The 21412-nt window shown below is 36.4% G+C and overlaps 2 protein-coding genes across 5 annotated transcripts; one reads left to right on the top strand and one right to left on the bottom strand.

Moving 5' to 3' along the window:
• The first annotated feature begins 2296 nt into the window (after positions 1–2296).
• Positions 2297–8920, top strand: LOC113674892 (uncharacterized). 2 transcript variants are annotated; one of them, XR_016179431.1, is made up of 7 exons: positions 2297–3308; positions 4024–4247; positions 5317–5387; positions 5684–5807; positions 6292–6487; positions 6950–7172; positions 8068–8920. XR_016179431.1 is itself a non-coding variant. In XM_027191391.2 (6 exons), exons 1-6 carry the CDS (start codon positions 2949–2951, stop codon positions 7106–7108), a joined length of 1134 nt encoding a protein of 377 aa, XP_027047192.2. In that variant the 5' UTR covers positions 2297–2948; the 3' UTR covers positions 7109–7815. The 2 variants fall into 2 exon arrangements, 1 of the variants encoding a protein (XP_027047192.2); XM_027191391.2 differs by lacking the exon at positions 8068–8920 and having other exon boundaries at positions 6950–7815.
• A 153-nt stretch (positions 8921–9073) lies between these two features.
• LOC113674919 (ephrin type-A receptor 4-like) lies at positions 9074–21031 on the bottom strand. Of its 3 annotated transcripts, none has more exons than XM_089181168.1 (17): positions 20853–21031; positions 19563–19729; positions 18314–18971; positions 17721–17768; positions 17241–17600; positions 16155–16187; positions 15506–15602; positions 14938–15089; positions 14461–14625; positions 14212–14322; positions 13886–14073; positions 12958–13077; positions 12404–12474; positions 11801–11841; positions 10696–10792; positions 10163–10262; positions 9074–9457 (listed from the first exon to the last, which is right to left on the bottom strand). In XM_089181168.1, exons 2-17 carry the CDS (start codon positions 19713–19715, stop codon positions 9353–9355), a joined length of 2499 nt encoding a protein of 832 aa, XP_089037294.1. In that variant the 5' UTR covers positions 19716–19729; positions 20853–21031; the 3' UTR covers positions 9074–9352. The 3 variants fall into 3 exon arrangements, with proteins under 3 accessions (XP_089037294.1, XP_089037291.1, XP_089037292.1); XM_089181165.1 differs by lacking the exon at positions 20853–21031 and adding an exon at positions 19936–20056; XM_089181166.1 differs by lacking the exon at positions 20853–21031 and adding an exon at positions 19823–20051.
• Between the last annotated feature and the right edge of the window lie 381 nt (positions 21032–21412).

Genomic DNA, 21412 nt, shown 5'->3' with positions numbered 1-21412 from the left:
GATCGAACTACACGGAGATGGGAAATAATAAGCGAACTTCTATTACAAAATATATTTTAGTCATCTCAGTCACCTTTACTAATTTGTTATTTTTAAATATCTTTCAATACGATTATGGCCTTTGCACTAAATCAAGCATCACCTTCTAGAACAATTCCTGTTTATTTTTCATCGAAACTCATAGCGCTCGGGTTACTTCAGTGATTCAGTTCGAAAGGCGGAATTCAAAATAGAAGATCGAAAAATAAATCAATTTTGTCGAAATACTTCGAGATGGGAAACTCGTGATTAACTTCGAGAAATGTCATAACTTCCTTTTTTTAAGTAATTCACACCGGTTTTTTTTTTAGCCTCAGTAACTTAAGAAAACGTTGCTAGATGGAAATAAAAAGAGCCACTTCCTATCCATTAACTCAAGAGTAGCACACTGAAATAAATACTTTTTCTCTCCCACTAAAACAAATCAATCGGAAGTCTGTAGCTAATTAAGATTGTTTCAAGTGTGTTTTTACTGATTATTATTGTGGGTATCATTTTCGAAGCTCTCAGGTGCTTGCTTCCTTTCTTTTAACGCCTCTTCCAAAGTACTACTTTATAACCATCTTATAGCATCTACATCAATGAAAAAAAAAGAAAAATATGGAAGAAATTTGTTCGCATACATGTACTCTCTCGTCTAGACGTCATGTATTTTATCTTTCATTTAGTGTATTTGCGTCTAAAGAAAAAAATCTACATCGATTCAGAAAAAGAAAATTTAACTGACCTTTCAAATTATATTGAAGAGATTAGTTAGTAAAAATGTACTCTCTCGATCGTTTAGACGAAATTTATTTTCTCTTTTGTCTGGTGTATTTGCTCCTAAAAGGGCCTTAAAAAAAAGAATTAAAGCCACCTTTCTGGCAAGTTTTCGAGAAAAAAGTTGAGTGTATGATACTTTACGCAAAGACAACGTCTTAACTGAGCAAGAGCTTTTAAGCAACTTCTGGGGCTGATCTTTTACGATGGTGTTCTCATGAATCAATCGATTTTCTTGTTTATCGGAAAGCAGTAAGAACTAGATTTCCTGAGATCATCACAGAGACATTGCAACCTCGCGTTCGACTAGACCTCCAACCATTTCGTTTATGGGAAAAGAGCTTTAGCAGTCGAGGCTTAGTTTGCTTCTTACGACTTGTCACGCGAATCCGAGCAAACTTAATACATACGTGAAACGAGTCATAAAGCTAAGACTTCTTACATCCCTTCATAGTTAAGTGTTTGATTTCCCCTCCTGCCCATGGAACTCGTGGGCAATGTGCAAACGAGACCAGTGCACTCGCATATTCTGTCCTTTAGCTTTCTTTAACTTCTCTCTTCATCAAGTCGCATCAGCTAAAGTGCAATCTTTTAACTAGATGCCTGTGATGCGTTGCAGGAAAATTTTGTTTTAATTGAATGTAGAATGCGATGGATGACAATGAGTACGAAATATTTATTCTTACCTTGTCTTACCAAATTTTTTTGGCTCACCTAATTTGTGCAGGAAAGGAAGATCTTTTTATTTAAACACGAGAATGAAAGCATTTCAAGCATGCTTGAGGGGTACCATTGTTGTGAGGAGTGCTGGCAGACCTACATTAGTGCCCGGCTTCCTAATGACTAGAGCTTTATACTTCGCCACAAGTAGTGACGTCGGTAAAACTAGGACATGAGGTAACTGAGGCATACATGCCTGTTTTTGAAACTTAAATTTATTTTGAACAATGATGTTTAACCTCATGCCAAATAAGGCCAGCTTAGTTGGATGAATTGTTGTCGACTTTGAGATATAGAAATATAAAAACAGGCAACAGTGGTCTAAAGATTGTTTTGCACGCATATAACATTTTTGACATTTGAAAATTCCAAAAATACGAAGCATTAGAAGTTAAAGCTCTCAGCTGAAACATTATTATGTTTCAAGATTTCACCTAGCATGCAAGAATTGTCAAGGCCACCCGTCAAGATTCCCTGGTTTGGTATTATGTTTTATAATTTAATATTTCGAAACATCCAGGACTCAGATCAGAATAGTGAGTACCTTTTTAACAGCACTAACAAAATTACACGGATATTTAATCAGACTTGGATACTAAAGGATCTAAAATGATGAGTATGGAGACCCACGAAGAGTATTTGATGTTGTCCAGCAAAATTCTTCGGTGTCCTCTCCGCCAGACTTAGCTGCAATGCTTCTGTAATGCGAATATCCGTTTGCGACCGCTTCCAGATCTTTGGCCGCTATGGCCCGACAAAGCCGACCATAGCCGTTCAAAATTTCTACAGACATTGAAATACACAACTCTATAAAGAATTCTATTTTTGAACGTACAACTACTTTCAAGCGAATAGAACGAAGGATGACTAAAATCGACTCAGATATAAATACACGGTCATTTATCACGACGGAACTTGAAAAAATTTGCCAATTTTATCAAGCGTTTTGTGTGCGACTAACCATTTGCCAGCGGTGACATTACTTTAAAACTTTACTTCCCGATAAAAAACGATATATGACGACAACCCTTTTTATTGCGTTTGACCCGGAAAAAGCAACAAATGCCAACATCCAAACAGCATTAGTCGATAAAAATCGCCTGAACTGTGAAATAATAAATGTCTTGATCGTTCCACTGCACCAAGATGATGTTTGTACTCATACTGTCTAATTTACACGAGTACACTGACTCTTTTGCTTGTCTTTCACGTTCAGTCTTGTTTTTTTTGCGAAGAAGAGTTAATTGGAATCAATTGATAAATATGTATATATGTGTGTAATTGTAAAAATTAAATAAATAATTTCCGTAGCGAAACGCTTGTACGTTTTGCTTTGTAGTATTAATTTTAAGCTTCTGAGTGTCACTCTGCGCAGAGCCTGGGACAGAATCTGCACAAGAAGTCACGTGATCAGTTGACCGTTTTAAAAAATGGCGGCCACCAGTGTAAACATTTACTCACCGCTTTCAAGACTTAGAAACGATAATCAGTTGTTGCTTGAACAACTAAGACACGGACAGGATGACATTTGGAACGTTTTGAAGAACATGCAATCCACAAGGGTTTCATATCCGACCAGAACATACGGAGAAACGAGTTTTACCTATCGAGGAAGAGATAGAACGCCATCGAAGGTATCTCGAAAAGTGCACGAGAACATCAGAAATACGGATCAAACAAGCACACCGAAAAGCTATGGGCAAGCTTTGGTCGCTGGTGGTAATGATAGAAGAAGCAGGACCCCAGTTATGCCGGCTTCTATTCTAACTGCTCCTGGTAACCGCAAAAAGGTGAGATAAAATGTATTTAAATGTGAGAGCAAAAGCAGATGCAAGTCCTTAGCATTGTATACTACTGGTGAGAGTTAATATAACTACAGTAAGTAAACGTAAAAAGTTAGAATACCTCTTGTTCAGTGAAAGCACTGTTTGTATACTACACGTCTTATCTATCTGAACATGGAAACGGTCAGTGTGAAATAAGACATTACTATGCAGGGTACCATTAATCAGTCATCAGTCGATGAACTTTGTTATTGCCTGATCATGTCAATTAAATATCGATGTTAGTTGGAATCAAATTTTAATTAAACCTTATTTGCTTACTTCAGTGAAATTGTTTAAGCTAGAATTGTAAAAAGAAATTTGATCAATTTTTAATCAGTCAATCTCGTTAATTGTAACTCACCAATTTATAGAAGAAAAAAAAGTAGTGTTAAATCCAGTTTAAGAGATGTTTCAAATTGTAGATCTTCTAAAAACAAGGGATTTTCAGGTGAGATTGTTTTGGTTTATTTATCCTAGTTTACAATGTAATCAAAATAAAATGTAACATATACATGGACATGATTGTTCATCTAAACCTTTCTGGAAAACTTGCTGATGCCGTGTGTAGGACACATTCTTTGCCTCTGACTTGGTGATGCATACATGTAATGCCTATTTCTTGATGATGCTCCCTCTCAAGGATACCCTTTTTTGAGTTCATGTGTTTCTTCCTTTTCAGACACCCAAAAAATCTTTGCATGTTAGCTTTGAACTTTCTCCTCATCAAGAGCGTAGTGTGATTGGTGGTAACAATGCAAGAAGGTCTCTCCTTGGGTATGACTGGATTGCAGGTCTGTTAGACAACACTTCGTACCTGTCAGAAAGACCAGATGACTTTTTTGATGAGTTGAAAGAGTTTAGAAGAGTTAACAAGGAGGATTGCTTTGGAACCACTCTCTTGGAGTAAGTGTACACTTTTAACAATGACATATATATGGGGTATTTAAGAATGATAGTTTTGGTGGGGACACAATGTACTCCAGTTTTGGAAATGGTAAGAAGCCAATAACTTCTGTACATGTAGCTTGTTACTGTAGCTCAGATCATACATGGAAAGGAGAGTGAGTCCAGCCAATCTCTCCTGAACAATAAAGGGGTAAGTTTCGAAAGAAACTGTGGTGCTGTGTTGGTGGGAGAGTATAGCACCTGATGATTTGGTTTTATTAACTGAGTTGATAATGTAAATAAGCCACCCTAAAGAGTTTTAAAGAAGATATTTGGAGTGTAAGCCCTTAGTCAGAACTGAAAAGAAAGTAACACTTGAAAGGTGAGCTTTGAAACTCTTGATGAGAGATCAATTTACATTATCTATTCAGTTGATAAAAGCAAATTATCTTGTTGTATTTTTAACAACAGTTGTACAAGATTCAAGACACTATGTTAAGTTCAAGCTTTACATGTGGATTGGAGATAATCACTGTTAAAAGCTCTAATTTGTCATGTTCCAGTGCATTGCGTTGCATGTGCATGTACATTTGTATTTGTATAACAATAGAGGAAACAACTTACAGCTGTACAGTCAATTTGCTTGATAACTCAATATGTACATTCAGTTGGATAGATGTGCACTGTGAACATGTGAATGTATTCTGGTTTAACCTTCTTTTCTGGTCCAACTTTGTAGCATTTTCTGTTTTAAAGGTCCACTGTGTATTTTACCAAACTTAAAGGGCCAGTTACTTAGATAAATTTAGCCTTTGTATAACAAAACTATGTTCTAAGTGATCTTAAATTTAGCTGAATCTTTCATCTGAACATTAAATTTTGTGAACAATGTCAAAGGAAGTGAAAGCTAGAAGTGGAAGGACATTTATTAAATGAAAACAACCCCCTTAAAAAGAATATGTTAGGCCTGTGGTTTGGGTTAGATCTCGTGCAAATAACTGGCCTCAAGAATTGCAGTCACTTAGTCTGTTTAGCTACAATAATAATTGATTTGAAATGCTACTCACTATTAATTTTGATACCTCAGGAGGCCATATTCTCCACTTAAGTTTACTCCAGCCAGGAACTTTGCAGGCAAGGAAGAGGATGCAGTCACATGTAAGTATTTATTTATTTATTTAGCATCCCACATTTACAGCCAGTGAAAAATTTGTTTTCCTTGGTTTTCAACTCATTAATTCCAATGAATTAGTTACCTCACCCTTAAGTGAAAGACAATGTACTTTGTAATTTGAACTAAGCCCAAAAAAATGATGCTGTACAATTAACTATTGGTGTCAACTGCTGTTTACAGCTACATGGTGTATCTTCAATTATCCTTGAATTCTAGATAATAACCATTGCTAGAATTTATTGCAGTCAGATTCATCAGGGTAAATGATGTTTTCTTACAGGTGAAAATGCATACACTTTAAATGAGAGGCTCTTTCCTGTACCAATCCATGGCCCAGAGGCATCATGCTCAGTTTGTCATACAAAACAAGAGTCAGAGTATGAAACAGAGGGAAGTTATGTTCGGTGAGGGCTTTTGCAATCTTAGCCATAAAATACAGCTGTTATACTTATGTAGTGAAGTCAAGAATACACTTTTTAACATGGTTACCACAGGTCAGGAAATGGCTACAGGAAAAAATATTGTTTTGAGGTCAAGGGAATTTCACTTTGAGTTAAGAAAAATTTATGTGTCTGGAATAAGTCAGAGAAAAGTTAAATCTTGTGTAAATATGAACTCCTTTATCTTGGTTTGGCCTCTTTAAAATTAACAATGCTTACAATTTTAAGTTAAAATTCAAAGCCTGATGTTTTTATATGGAATGTTATTCATGTAAAACTTTATTGTTTAATATAATTGATAGATAACAAGCATGTCATTTTCCCTTTTAGATCATGTTGGTTTTGTGAATGAAATCATAGTTACACTTTTTTTTCTTTTATTTTTATAGTTTTCTAACCTTTCATATTTTTTTTTGGATTGATACATTTCATTATTTTTCTTCTTCAGAGTGAGTGTACCAAGGTCATCACTTGTCTCACCCCACAAGTTTAAACCTCATAGACGAGCAAGCTTTGATCCAACTGATTCAGTGGGTTTGTCATCACATTGTCTGGCTGGATGGGAGAGTTCTAAACCCACAGTCATTCCAATGCCTTCATCATTAGATCTGAGAACATCACTTCACAAGTCTCGCACCACACTGGTATGTCCTTATCTAGAAGCTACAAGTACAGTGTATACTGTACGTGTAATGAGGTTGATATTGAAAATATTCTTGTTGTTTGTGGGTAATCTCTCTTTTGCATTTCATGTATTGTTCAGCTCTATTTGAGTATCAAGTTTGGTCACTGTGTTGTGATCAAGGGCAAGGCACTTTAATTTTTCTCTTGTTAGTCTCCTCTGGGTTATAAAAAAGTCTAATGAGACTGAGTTGCAAACTTCTTAATGCAGGATCAAGGGTGATAGTAAAGGCAGAGGGTGAGGTACATGTGTGTGGCACCTGGAGGAAGTGTTAGTGCTGTCTTTGTGATGTCAGGCTCTTAAAGTTTTATTCAACAACTTTATGCAGACTTGATCTTGTTCTCGGTAATTGACAGTGCTTAAAAATTAAAACTTTTTAGATATGGCTGCACTATTTTTAAACATTTCTAAAATGTCTCTATAGGATGCATCTCGAGCTGGCAACTTCCCTAGCTCTACTACTGAGACAACAGAGGAGTTATTAAACAGAAGTCACACACTCAGATATGGTCTTCAGGTGTTAGACAGAGAAAGAAGAGGAACACCTCAACCTCCTCATACCACACCATACCCTTTTCTCTGACAAGCTGCTTTTGTTTAGCCGTGTACAATTACCTGGAGATGATTCTATCTGTTACATGAAGATGGTACATGTATAGCATTATTCTGCTCTCTTAACCCTTGAACTGCTAATATGTGAAAAGCAATTCTCCTTTCTAGATGTTTCACATTTCCTTGTAAAATAGCAAAGAGATTTAATGTTAGACATTTGAAACCAGGCAAGCACCTTTTAGCTTATACTGTACTCCTTGTATCTCTGTCTTATTCTCATCTCCTGTTAAATACATGGATATGTGCTTCTCAATTCAAACATGTTTGATTCTGATTTGCAAAAAAATAACACAACGGATGAATTTAATTTAATCTACATGTAATAATGATTTATTCATACTGTTGATGTAAGACACATGTAGCATACTTACATTTATGAGTAAATTTTGTTGGGGAATGATTGCAAAGCAAACCAATCTATAGTTTCAGAAAAATTCACTCAAGATGTCTATAAAAGTGATCATGGCACATCTCATGTAATGTGATGTTTAGCTCTATTTACTTTTTATGTTAATTTGCTATTACTGTTTTATTCTGTCAAGTGTAGTTGAAGTTTGTGTCACAAAGGCAATATTTGAATGATTTTTAGAGTGAGGAATCATGTCTAATTGAGTGTTCACAGTGATAGGAAAAATAAATTTTCACCTTGAATGTTTAAATAAAGCTTAAAGTTTTGTTTTATGTTGATCCCTTTGCCATAATTTTCATTTGTTATGGGAAGGTGTTGTATACATTGTGTTTGGTTCAATGTCATTTGGCCTTGAAATTCATTTGTGGTTCCAGTCAAATTGATTGTTGCCAAATTGCATACATATATTTTGTACAATGCCAGTTCTTTTTCTTTTGTCATAAGAACTCTTCCTTATTCTTATTTAGATATTGGTCTTCCCAAATAACTCCCCCCCCTCTCCTGAAATTCTTGCTTCACAGTGCTTCATGGGCAGACAAGGATGTAAGAAGCAAAGAAACCTTTTAAAAGCAACCACTGTGATAAGTGCTTGACATACGGTTTACAGTTTGAAAGTTTTTAATTAACTATGGGATTGGATTGAGGAGAGGTCGTGACAATTGCTTCAATCGCCTAGAGTACCTGAAGAATCACGAACAGGAGGGAGGCCCTTGAAATGTGACCACTGTGGAAAAACGATTTAGCCAGTCCAAGGATCTGAAGAGGCATATCAGAACCACGGTGGCCCAAAAGGCCCTCTTGGGCCACCTTACAGAACATATACAGGATAGAAACCATATGGACGTCATCACTGTGGTAGATGTTTTAGTCAATCCGGAGATCTCCAAAAGCATACAAGAATACACACCGGTGAAAAGACTTTTTCCGTGCGACTTGTGTGACAAGTCCTTCAGTCATTCTGTGGTTCTCCAGAGACAAGAGAAGGCATACAGGGGTTAAGCCTTTCCAGTGCCAGTATAGAGAGAAGCCCTTTAGTCGCGCTGATGTACTTCAATTGCACTCAAGAACTCATACAGGAGAGATACCATTTGTTTGCAGGCAGTGTGGCATAGTTTTTTGGTCGGTCAGGATACCTAAAGAGCTATCTTATCACACACTCATGGAAGAAGCCTTTTAAGTGCAGTTTCTGTGAGAAATGTTTTGCAAGGAAGCCGTCTCTGACAAGCACGAAAGATCACTCTCAAGAAAGCAGCAATTGTGCAATGAAGTACTTGGGAACTTTTAACGGACCACCCGTGTATTTCTTCTTGTGATATAAGTATTATTTTCCATTTGTTAGTTAGTCTTTTGAATAGCAGTTCAAAGAGAAATTCAACTCTTAATGTGATGTTGTACATTGTTACTACTTTAATGACTTAAGCTTTTTGCAGATGTCAAACGCCGACATAGTACTGATTGTTGTTCGTGTGTGCGTTCGTTAATGTAGGGGCTGTCATGTGCTTTTGAAATTGAAAACAAACGTTCAGCGGCTGTGCAATTATTATTTTATTTTAGCTTAAAACCTACAATTGTGAAATGTTGATGCATTTGTAAGGCATACTCTACTTGTAAAGACCTACACGTACAGGTGTGTGAACAGATATCAAATTGAATCACTCTGAAATGTTGTTTGAAAAACATTACTTTGAACAAAGTTTTATAAAAAGGTGCATTGTCTACGCGTACTGAGAAATTTCAGAATTTCCTGTATCCCTACAAATTCGTTAAATGGCTTGGGGCCACTTTTGTTTTAGAATGTGCAATGTTTTAGTCATCATGATTCGATGCAGTTTCTTCTTCACGGTCCTTTCCCGCCATCATATCGAAATTAACATAATCCTTGGTATCGTAGACTTCTAAATTGACGTGGTTCTGGCCAAAGAGATATAGAAATGAGATTGTTAAAACACTTAATTATCTTTGCTAACAATTATATAAACTATCCTTTTCTTTAAATTGTTTTGCTTTCTTCCGAGTAGAGGAGTGCAAAGAGGTAAACAATTTCGCCTATCCGCGCCAATTTTGGGTGCTATCTGCTGATCACGATGCAATATCATTCTTGTCCAAATAAGGATCATCGTTGCATATAAAACTTTTTTTGCATAAATTTGCTGCATGTGAATGTATATGTGTTTCCTTTGCTCTACTTTTATCGTAACTAGACTTAATGTGAAGTTTTCTGTCTCAGCAGTTGTGTTATGGCCGATAACAAAGTGTATTGGGAAACCGCCAGGCCTACAGGTCAAACAAAGTTTCCAAATTTGGTCTTAAACAGGAAATCCTACGTGGACAAAACATTAAAGTACCGACCAAGACTGCCCGAGTGCAAATGACTCACAATCTGAATCTTAAGAGAGCCAGATCCGAAATCGGAACAGAAGACTCCGCTAACACGCAAATCACGTAATTTTTCTAATTTTCGAACCCACAGAGTTTTGAATTCAATAGAACATACTCTCTAGACTTAAAGTTCCTTTCTTTTTTAACAGAATAATAACAGAGATTTAAGCGAAAATTAATGAAAGCAACTTGGAAATAAAAAATAAAACGAGGCACGATGAAATATTACGAACAAACCTTTCGGTCATGAAGGAGTTTTTTAACCGCAGAACAAAGCCACTGGAATGTTGGCCTTTCCTGAGGTTTCTCTTCCCAACACTTAGTCATAATCGAATACCTGAAAACAAAATTATGACGCGTATCACATGATCAGCACTACAATGTTTGAAAAGAAAGCAGGCAATGTTACACTACATGGATAAAAATCTTTTGGAATTTTCAAGGCCGGGAACACGAAAGTGACACGTTAAACATGCCACGATGCCAAAAGTCAATTAGGTTTAATTGGTCGTAGGTCCCAAAAGTGAAGTCAGTTGCTAAAGATTCTATAGAAATCAATAAGAAGAAGCTCCAGATAATACACTTGGAAGTGAAGAGGAAAAAAAAAAACCGCGTAGTTTTTTTTATTTCTTTGTTTTGTTTTATAGGACAGCACTCGAAACCTTACAATAGGTCTTTATAAATGAGAAGAAATATCTAAGTGCATGTGAATAACTGTAATCGCGTTGCAAAATTTTTAAAGGGTTGAGTTAATCATTTGAACTACTCACAGTTCTTGAGAGATGTGGGCTGGCTTAGGCATGCGGTATCCTTTTACCAGTAAACCTGCTATTTCTGATTTCGTTTTCCCAGGATAAGGTGATTCACCTGAAAAACACAATAAACGTTAAACCGAAGTGTGAACCTCAGAAGAAAAATGTAAAGAAAGATAGAAAGAAAAAAAAGGGAAAAGACAGAAAAAATGAGAAAGAAAGGTGAAGTTATTACTTCCGTTTGTGCGGAACTACATGACAGTTTTACACCACGTTTATTTGAACAGCTGACCAGTGCGCCCGCGTTATTCAATTGGCGAGAAAACACAATAGTGCGAATAGCGCCCGATTCAAAGTTTAAAATTAATCACTTTTTGGAATGTTGGAGCCAGTTTTAGCACTTCAACCGTCGCAAAGGTGTGTACATGAATCGCTCACAAGAGTTTTGAGGAGAAAAGAAAAGGCATGATTATTTTTCAAGAGGTAAGACGCTTTTTTGTCGAGTAGTTCCTTCCGAACACTGCTGGGATGTTCCAGTGAATTTAAAAGTGATGACTGAGGTCATTTGCAATGAGACTAATGTGGAGAACTCCGCTCTAAAGCTTAGCATTATGTGAACATTAGGCATTAACGACGTTTGCTTATTTTTGTATTGCTATTTAATCTTACTTTTAGCCAGACAGCATGCTCCTTCTAAGCAATTGATGAGAAAATGTTCTTCTAGAAAACGTCTCTGATTTTAAAATCACTTTTTCCTACGGGGGAATTATTCCTTCACTTTATTTTGCTTGTGTACCAAGGAACAAAAAGCTTTTATTTTAACTCAAAATTTATGGTTATAATGATAATACTGGTAAAAATAACAGTGATAATGTTGATGATAATGCAAATAATAATGATGATGAGAGCACATGTATCCAAGAAAAATTAATATGGACAGGAATTTCAGAAAGTGGCCTCATGAATACTCAGAACCCGTAAGCTACAGTGTTAGTTGGATAAAACAGAATTTGACCTTCTTTCATTTATGAGAACAGCATGTATGAGCTGACCGAAAATTGTGAGTAATAAGCTTCTTGCTGACCTGTAGAACCACTCCCTCTCAATAAAGTATTCCACATACCTATGGTGAACACTTCCCACATCACAATGCCGTAAGACCATCTGTAAAAGAAAGACAAAGTGGAAAATTTTACGTTATGAGGTTTATTTGCGTCAATAACAACCTCTCAGTGGGTTTTTATTACACCATTGATTTGACGAAGTACTTTCAAGGAATATCACGCTCATACAAAACTTGAGATGATATTTTTGTTTGAAAAGTTTTTCCAGAGGTCTATCATAGACTTTTAGTATTGTTGTCTCGGTTTGGATTTTGCGTAAAGCAGGCCTCCATTACCTTTCTTAAACCATCTCTTTCAAATTGCATGTGTCATGGTCTCTTACAAAGATGTTTAACTGCATGACTCAGTTTTCCAATCTCTCAGATGTTAATTTTTTCTTATGAAGAACTAAAACTTTACTGTAAACTATAATCATGACCTGTTACGTTTTTTAACGTTTCTGACTACTCTTTGGGACCTTATTTTCTTTTTCTTTTTTTTTTAATCAGAAAGCGTTTAAATGGGGAAAATTAGACATTTGTTTGGACTGTATTATTTAGAGGATTGATGAACTCATGATTCAGTGTGAGAAAAAGTCTTGTGCTTAATTTGAAACAACTTACACATCGCTCATAGTGGTAGAGGTTCCATACAAAAGAGATTCTGGGGGCATCCACTTGATTGGGAGGCGAGCCTTCAAGTTGTAAGACAAGTATATATCGTCATGAAATGATCAACATTAAAGCAACTAAATGTAAAGCACAGAGTTCCTTAACGACACCTCGGTAGTCATCTGTTCTTTGGAAATTCAGCGTGTTTTAATCATTGACCTTTTTTAAAGTTGTTTTTCTTATCTTTCTTTTTCTTTTTTTTATGTTTGGGGTTTCTATCGTATCCTTAGACACTGTTAGAATTGTTAATTTGAATGTTCTAGGAATGTCAATTTCCTGATTGCAAGACTTGCGTTGATCTTAAATTTTCGTAACGTGCTAATTGAGACTTATGCATAAATTGGTAGCTAACTGTATATGACCCTTGCCTGAATGAAAGAAAAACTTGATTTGTTATAGAGTGTGAAAGGAAGAAAGGAAAAAGCAAAAATCAATCTAACATTTTTGTAAAAGTCCAACTTTTACAAAAATGTTTTCAAGCTAATTCACAGTGAAGTTAGAATCACCTTAGCCTTTCTCATGTATACATCGCCCTCCAAACCACGTGCCAAACCAAAGTCTGATATCTTGCACACTTTATTGTCACCTACTAACACATTTCTGGCTGCTAAATCACGATGAACAACCTGAGAAAGAAAAAGAGTGTAATGGCATAGTGTTTGTCATACCGCCATATTTGATATTTTCGATCGATAAACAGTCAATAAGGGTTTATATACGGATAATTTTAGACTCCAGCCATTTGCATTAAGCCGGATAATAAACATGTAAGTGCAATGTTTCACTAAACGAGGAGGAGTGTTTAAAATAAAGCTGGATGTAACATTATAGTTCAGGAGGTAATTTGATTGTAGCATCACTTTGGCATGGATACTTATGTATACAAGACATCACTGACCTTACATTAAGATAATCTGGTTTTATCAACTAAGTTGATGATGTAAATTAGCCACCGTAAAGAGATTCAAAGCTGACGTTTCGAGTGTTAGCCTTTCCCCGGAGCAAATGGAGGAATTGTGGGATGTGTGGTTTTATATAAAGAAAATGAATCTAGGCTATTGATAACGAGAAAAACAGGAAGAAATTAGTTTTCTAAAAAGGCATTCGTTCATACCTTGGGGATCGCTTTGAAAGATAAATTTTTGCTCTAGAGTTTTGCGGCTTTCCAAACTACCCATATGTAAGGAAAGGCCGCAGAGTGCCAAATGCAGCTTAGAATGATTAGGGAAATTAAAGTGTCTAGCGACTGGTTTGGATGCGTCCTTGTTATTCCTTTCTACGTTTCAAAGGTGTTCTTGACATCGGTCACCTTGTCACTAAAGTATAACTTGTCGGCCCTTATTGTATAATACTAAGCCAACAAGGTTCAGCTTCTACCTATGTATTAAGACTATGTAAGACTGTATTGACCTTTCAAGTTACTACTGAGGTTACCTTCATTGTTGACAAATAGCTCATACCATCAGCGATCATCCACGCAAAGGACAAGAGGTCCTTTTCTGTGAGTGTTGAACTTGGTCTCTTTTCTCCTGAGTTATAAGTATCCTCGATCCCTCTGCTCTTGCGCAGATATCCCAACAGATCACCGTATGGTAAATACTCTAAAACTATCATGATTGGGTCTAGAATTGAAAAAAATTAAATAATCGACAAACTAATCAATAAATAAGTCACTCATCAATCAATTAATTCATTCATTCCATACATCAAAGTAAATAATCAATCAGCTAATGATTTCATCGATAAATCAAACTTAGTACCTTTTTCTGTACAACATCCGATGAGTCTTACAACATGAGGATGAGGTTTCAAAGATTTCATAAGGTCCAGTTCTGTCAGTATGTCTTTTAGGTCCTTCTTTGTGGCATCGTCTTCAAAAGGTGACAAACAAACACGTTCCATGAGGTTTTTAACGCAACAACAGAACTTGTGGTTTCGAAAAACTTTGTAATGAATCCAGTCAGACAAGTGTTTCAGAGGCTAAAACTTGTAAGCAAAATGGAAAGTACCTCTCAGTGATTTCACCGCCACCTCAGTTCGTAAAGTTCCGTAAACTGCATGGTAGACTTGACCAAAGTTTCCATTCCCTAGAAATCTAATTGTTTTGATCTGATCACGGATAAGTCGAATGCCATCCTCATTTTGACCCTCGGCTACAGTCCACAGTGCCACATCTAGAAATGATATGATTCGTGATATATTAAGAAATCGAAGGACAACTTTATTTTACGAGAGGAATTGTCCTTCGGATAATCTTTTTTTAAAATTTTATTTATATTTTAAATTATGAATTGCGCTAACAGTTGAACGAATAACCTTCAGAAGGAGCTGCATTAAAGTTCATTCTACCCATATAATTAAAAAGCTATTGTCAAGAAGTCTTTGATTTTTGCCATGAAATTATAATGATTTTCTGATATCTCATAGGAGAATAACCAATTACATAAAGCAAAAACGTGGAAAACGGTAAAATGATTGAAACTTACTATCGTACGCACTAATGAGAGATTCTGCTTTTTCTGGCTCTACCCTCATAGCGCCTGTAGATTCTGCTTTTCCGGGCTCTAAACTCATGGTGCCTGTAGGCTCTGCTGTTTCGGGTTCTTCAAAACGGTCTCTATTTCTTTGGTGTCGACATCTACTTTACAAGAACAAGTAATTATACGTTGAAGTTCATTACAGTTACTCTCATAATATGCATCATTAATGCACATCGTTACAAGGGCTAGTTCAAATTTTCTTGTAAGAAGATGTTTTTTTTTTATTAACTCTTAGTTGCAACCAGCAACCGGCACCGAATATGCCAAAAGTTGTTAAGAAAGGGTACATATCTAAGCGATGAGGTCGATACAAGATCGTATCATTAAACAATGTGAGGTGAACCTTCTCTAGCATTGGACATCCAGGTCTCATTTCGGCAGGAATGAGTTTTGTTCAAGTTTAGGCACAATTTGAAGTCATTTTTGTCCGGCAGTTATTTATTTGAACAGTTTCCCACAACTGAAATTTATTAGAATTAATTGTGGCTTTTATTTGCAGTTAGAGTTTGCTGACCTTCTGTAAACGATAAAGCATACAGAGCCAACTATGAAAAGTACCAATAAGACAACAAATCCATAGATAATGTTCAGATATATGACAGCCTTTGAGTCTGTGGAGTAAAAAGCACACAGTATTGGGAACATAGATCAATGATTTCGTTAAGGAATTAACCCTTTACACCCCAGCTAACATGGCTGCCTATTGTTACCATGTCATTGGCTTCACCATTGAATGGCAGAACTCTTTCACCCAGTCTTCGCCGAATATTTTGGTTTTTGTAATCAATTTACATTTAGATTATTGCACGTTCCCCTTTTAAAGAACATAGCTTTTTGGGGTCACACAGATAGACTTAAACTGTTATTTGTGTGTTGCAAAAAGGCCTGGCCCAATTTTGCTCTGTTGAAAATTGTCCCGTGAGAAACGACAGCTCATCGAGCCCATGTGTTTAACCATTCTGAAAGGGGGAACAAAATCTCCTTAAGCAGACAGTGCTAGCGTGGCTGGTTATGAAAGCAGCAAAGCACTCCAGAATGTGATGATCTGGCGATTTTAAGACAACAATTAATAAAGCCAAATACTTTTAAGATCGTGTACTGTGGAGGAGAGCCTTTATTGATCTCGTATTCGCGTGCAAGTTTATATTTTTGCAGTTACTTACCTTCCGTTTTCAGGGCTTTCATAGATGGAGCCACTAAAAGGGATAAAAATCGGCAAAAAAATTTAGCTTGTAAGAAATTGTTGTCTTATGCTACCAATGAAAAAATTGACAGGATTTTCTTCGATATACAACTCTATTACAACTCTACTAGCCTCCTCCCCCAAAGGAAGAGTTGTAAATATGCACTGAGACGCAAAAGTGATTTCACTCTCCCCCTATGTAAAACCGAGCGTTTAAAGAACAGTTTTATTTTTAGCCATGTCTATAAGATGTAGAAAATTTTTCTTATTCTCTCTTTTGTTATCATCAGTATTTGTAAATATCCTGTAATTCAGCTTATGGCTGCAATGGTGGTTAATAAAGTATCTCTCTCTCTATTCTGAGTTGCAAGTTACGGTACACATCTCATTGCTTTGCTCTTACTAAATCTCTTTATGAAGCTTCCTCCCAAATTCCCCAGTTCAAGAGGTTGGATAGTATACTCATGGATGTGCTTAATCACATGTTAGCCCATAAAAACAACCACTGTCAACTTTATAAAAAATATATCGTAATAACGATCGCAACTGTCTGCATTTGAAATTCCACTATCGTTTTCGTGAACGTAAGAGGTAAACCATGCAGTGATTACGCATCAAAAATTCTGCAATTTTCCAAACCTATTTGAATTTTAGCTTCTACTCAGAACAGATGCAAATCACAAGAAGCTAATGAGAGATCAGATCAAAGAAGCGTAAGTTATAACGCGAGAAAACGCTTATGTCCATGTCGTCTTAGTTGGTCTCTTATTTGTCAAATGCAAAGAAATCTCATAGCTTAATGAAACAAAATCAAGAAATCGAAATTAACTTTTGACAAGGGAATTTTACTATATACGTGTCTTGTGAAACTATTTTTATACAAATTGATAACCATGTCACCACACCATGCTATGGAAGCGATTAAAAGGTCTTAGCGAACGATCTTGCTTTGTAACTTTAGAAAACAGTCTTTGAAATTGTTAAACAATCTTTCCCAGCTTCTCGAGATAGTGAGGCGGTCAATACTAATTAATTTTGTATAAACTGCGCAGACTCTGTTACTCACCAGATTCTTTCATCCGTACACTGATTGCCTCGAACTTTCCTTCGACTCCATATCTTCTTTTCGCCACTTCACTCACCCTATTCCTGGCGTAGATTCTAAGAGTATAATTCACTTTCGACGAAAGACCCTCCAGGGTCACATGGGTCATTTCCAGGCCTTGCTTTTTTGGTCTGTAAGCGACGTCATCCCCGCAAGGCTCATACAAACAGGCAGAGTTGATACATACTTTACTTATCAAACATTCGACGTCATAAGACACAAGCGTATGATCGCCGGTTTCGGCAGGCGGCAACCAGGTTATTTCGACTACATTTTGGTTAACAAAGGCAACAGTGGTATTCCTTGGAGCTGATGGTAAACCTATAATCAGAAGATTATTAGGGAGGAAATAGAACTATTTCGGTGGAAAAGTCGTCAATTTAAGAAGAAATTGCCATGTAGCCAATACAACCCAGTTAAATAGTTTGAATTATTTCTTACTTGTGCAGTTGAAACCCTTTTCGTCGTTATACTTTCCATTTGGACAGGCTGAAACAAGAAGAACATTTTCCTCAGGAAGAAACTAGTTTGAGAGAGTTTTTTAAATTAGAAGGACAATAAAACGATATTTGAAAATGATTATTTATCCAGGAATCTATGGTCAAATGAGAGGAAAACACAAAATAATATACAATGTGTCTACCAACAGTAATAACGTGGTCAGCGAGAACAACAACAACAACAGCAACGTTATTAAAATTAAAATGGGATAAAGTCATTCGTAAATACAGTCATGGTACAGCTGTGAGAAGTATTTTAGGAAGAATAGATGAATAGATATGGATGGATAACATGGATTCAGGTTGGAAATATCAAGTATCGAAAGTAATTTATGATTCGGTCATTTAGGAAGTAAGTTTACTTCAAGATTGTTCAAGAAAACTCCTGCAATCCTCTCAACCGATCAGATACAAAACTAAAAACAATCGCGACAGTTTTCTTGTTTGAACTTTGACTTCTTATTAGCTAATAATAATGAAAATCTTTGTTTTTATTAGTCGACACTCAATTGAAAACTACTCTAACAACCTTACCTTGACATCTTCCGTCGGTATTTTCCATGTCTTCTTTACAAATACATCTCCCTTCAAACGAAGTTTTGTTCCAACTTCCTCTACTATCGCAATAGGCGTACAGACTGCTAAACAATTGAACCGCATTTTCTTTACATCTGCCCTCAACTCGTGAGATTTCCGATACATTCGCTGGTGCTGCTGTTCTGGGTAACACTAACAAGTTGTTGCCGAGTGTCTTCTCAGGGCAAAAGTTGTAACTAACTTTGACAGAGTACAAGATACTACACGCTCCATTATTATGGAATGCTAAGAAGAGAAATTTTCCTTTTATGACTACTGATACTGTTTTGGATGTTTTAACATTGGTTGGGTGTCCCAGTTCTGCTATTTTTTCATATGAAGTTGTGTGTGATAGAGGATTTGGATAGTTTGACTTGTCTATAATATCCTGGTTTGACTGTTTGACATACAAGTCGATAGCATTCACGCATTTATTTTCTCCTTTTTTCCACATGGAAGAGCAATCTGCGATGAAATACCGAACAGTTACATCAAGTCTCTTAGCTTCATTAACCGTGATCTTGTCACTTCTCAGCCAACTGTTTGGTCTCGATGTAGATGCGTTGAAGTTATTGATACACGCTAAACATTTAAGAGAGGAGCCTTTTTCGTACCACTGCGATTAAAAAAAACGTCGAAGCATAGTTAAACAAAGACAAATTAACCAGTGTACAAAAAATAAAAACATCATATCATAAACGTCAAATAAATTAATAGGTAAAGGACAAAAATAATGAAAAAATAACAAGCAAGTGGATTACAAGATGAATGAATAAATGAATGAAGAAAGAAAATAAAGAATTTCTCAGTGCTGTGATACTGTCAGGTCTGTCAAGGGGCCAATACATTAAAAGTGAGGTTAAGCAGATGTTTATGGAAAACGACGAGCGGCAAAAAACGAACTTTCGCTTTCTATTTTGTGCAGCAATTAACTCAAGTTGGTTGATCGGCATTACTTTGAAGAGGAGCATCCTCGCAATTTTTCGTTAAACTCACGCGAAAAATCAAATTTTACGCGGGCCGATGTCGTTAAAATTATGTTGAAACTATTGGCTGATGCCATATACTTAAACAGAGACCTACTGGCTACAAGGGATTGCATTTTTTTACCTATGAAACTAGAAATAATAGACAAACCATTCTCAAAAACCATTCATTAGATGAATTCAATGGAGAATTGAGGTATTCCTCGCACATGAACACTAACCCCTGTGTATCCAGGTTCAGCAGTCTGTAATATCGTCCAATTCCATGAACATGAATCACACTCAGGCTTTTCTATCAGAACTTCTTGGTCCGACGAGGCTAAGCCGGCAACAAGAATAAGGATGGGAAGGAAATTGCTCCACAAATGATCCATGGGCCCAGCTCTAACTGAAAATAATTGAGTAACCATTAAGTATCGGTGCATCGCTGAGAGCGGCTTAGAAAAGAACCGATACAGCGACAGGTCAAAATTTATCGTACTTTGAAAATCTTCTTTAGCTCTTTAGTGTAGTCAATTTCAGAGCGTGAATATTCGAAGATGCTAATTATGGCATTAAAGATAAAGAATTGGAAAAGAAAGTAAGACTTCCTACTTAAGGCAGTGACCTTCGCCTTCAAGTCTAAAGCAGTCATGGAAATTTCAACAGGATTCTTCTGGCTTATTCACGAAACGAGACACAGCACAAACATCAAGCGATACCGCAGAAACTGGGCGTATTTTCAACGGGTTTTTGCGTTAAATATTACGTTAGGGTGATATTGTCGCCCCCTGAAACTTAACAATGTCACCTTGTAGTATTGCCACAAGAAAAACCCAGCTTTAGCAGAAAAAAACCCCAAGTTGATTTCACCTTTTCCGTTCATAGAGGACAACTTCCGTTGATATTGCTTTGCGGAAGATGCGTCTAGTTTCGAGAAAGTTTACTGTGACGTGTCACTAAGGCCATTGAAGCATTTTAAACAATTAAGTTCTATCAGCAAATTTCTTTCACCCATATTTGGAGTTGTGTTCTAAGGAAATGTGATAAAAGTAAATGTTTATCTATCATGTGCTCTCCTTGATCCTCTAACGGATATAGTAATGCGAGTGTCAACCAAGTAATGACCATGCAATTAGGTTATGAAAGTTAGTCTGCATTCGTGTGGTGTTTGTGTAGTAATTTAGATTTGACCCAAATCAAGAGTCCCGCCAATGGACCATAATATAATTCTTTTTTTTTTCTGTTATTTGCTTTATTTATTCGTGGGTTCATGATAACATTTACCGTAAGTACTGCACACGCTTTTTAAGTTAGCAGCCAGTTATATTTTAATTTAGGCAAGATGCAATCGATTAAAACCTCGTTAAGTCCACGACGAAGTTGAGAGTTTCGTTTTAACATTTTTAGCGACTTGGCCTGCTTGCAACGGTATTGGGGTGAAAATTATTATCTGTTTGTATTGCGCACAAGGCAGTTTGTTTGTCAATAATCATAACATAGAATTGCCATATGTTATAGTTCCCACGTACCTGCTGAAACAATTTCGTAGCCGCATTATATATTATTTCTCGGTAAAGTCGGTTTACACGTCCCTCTCGGTGCATGAGAGATGCTTTAAGTATAATAGACTGATCGCAGACAGCCTAATGGATATTTTATCTCGGGGTAAAATATGAATAATAAGTTCAGATCAATCATACATGTATATTTCAACAGGTCACATCCCTGAAAGACACCGACAGTCGGTGGTAGATTTTTTGAGGCAATAACGGCACAAATTGTGGATTCTTAAACCGTCAACAACACAAATATACGTGATCCTCAAGCGATACTTTTTTGATAAGGGCACCTTTACCATTTACACGAACCAAATTATTTGAAATTTTATTTGCAAACATGTCAGCCGAACTTGGATTTCTAAGGGCAAAAAATCCAAAATGTATTCTGGATTCAGTGGAGCAAGTGAACTTTATAGAGTCAAGTGATCAAACTACATTTAGAAAAATAAAGAAATCGTATATTTGGACGTTGCACACGACCTGCTGAAACGAATACTAATCTCACTTTAAAGCAGAGAGCGACAAAATAC

Source organism: Pocillopora damicornis, chromosome 8 (assembly GCF_964200805.1).
Source record: "Pocillopora damicornis chromosome 8, jaPocDami1.2, whole genome shotgun sequence".
In the NCBI taxonomy this organism is placed as follows: domain Eukaryota; kingdom Metazoa; phylum Cnidaria; class Anthozoa; order Scleractinia; family Pocilloporidae; genus Pocillopora; species Pocillopora damicornis.
The sequence above is the reverse complement of the archived record's forward strand: the minus strand, read 5'-3'. Positions and strand labels throughout refer to the sequence as shown.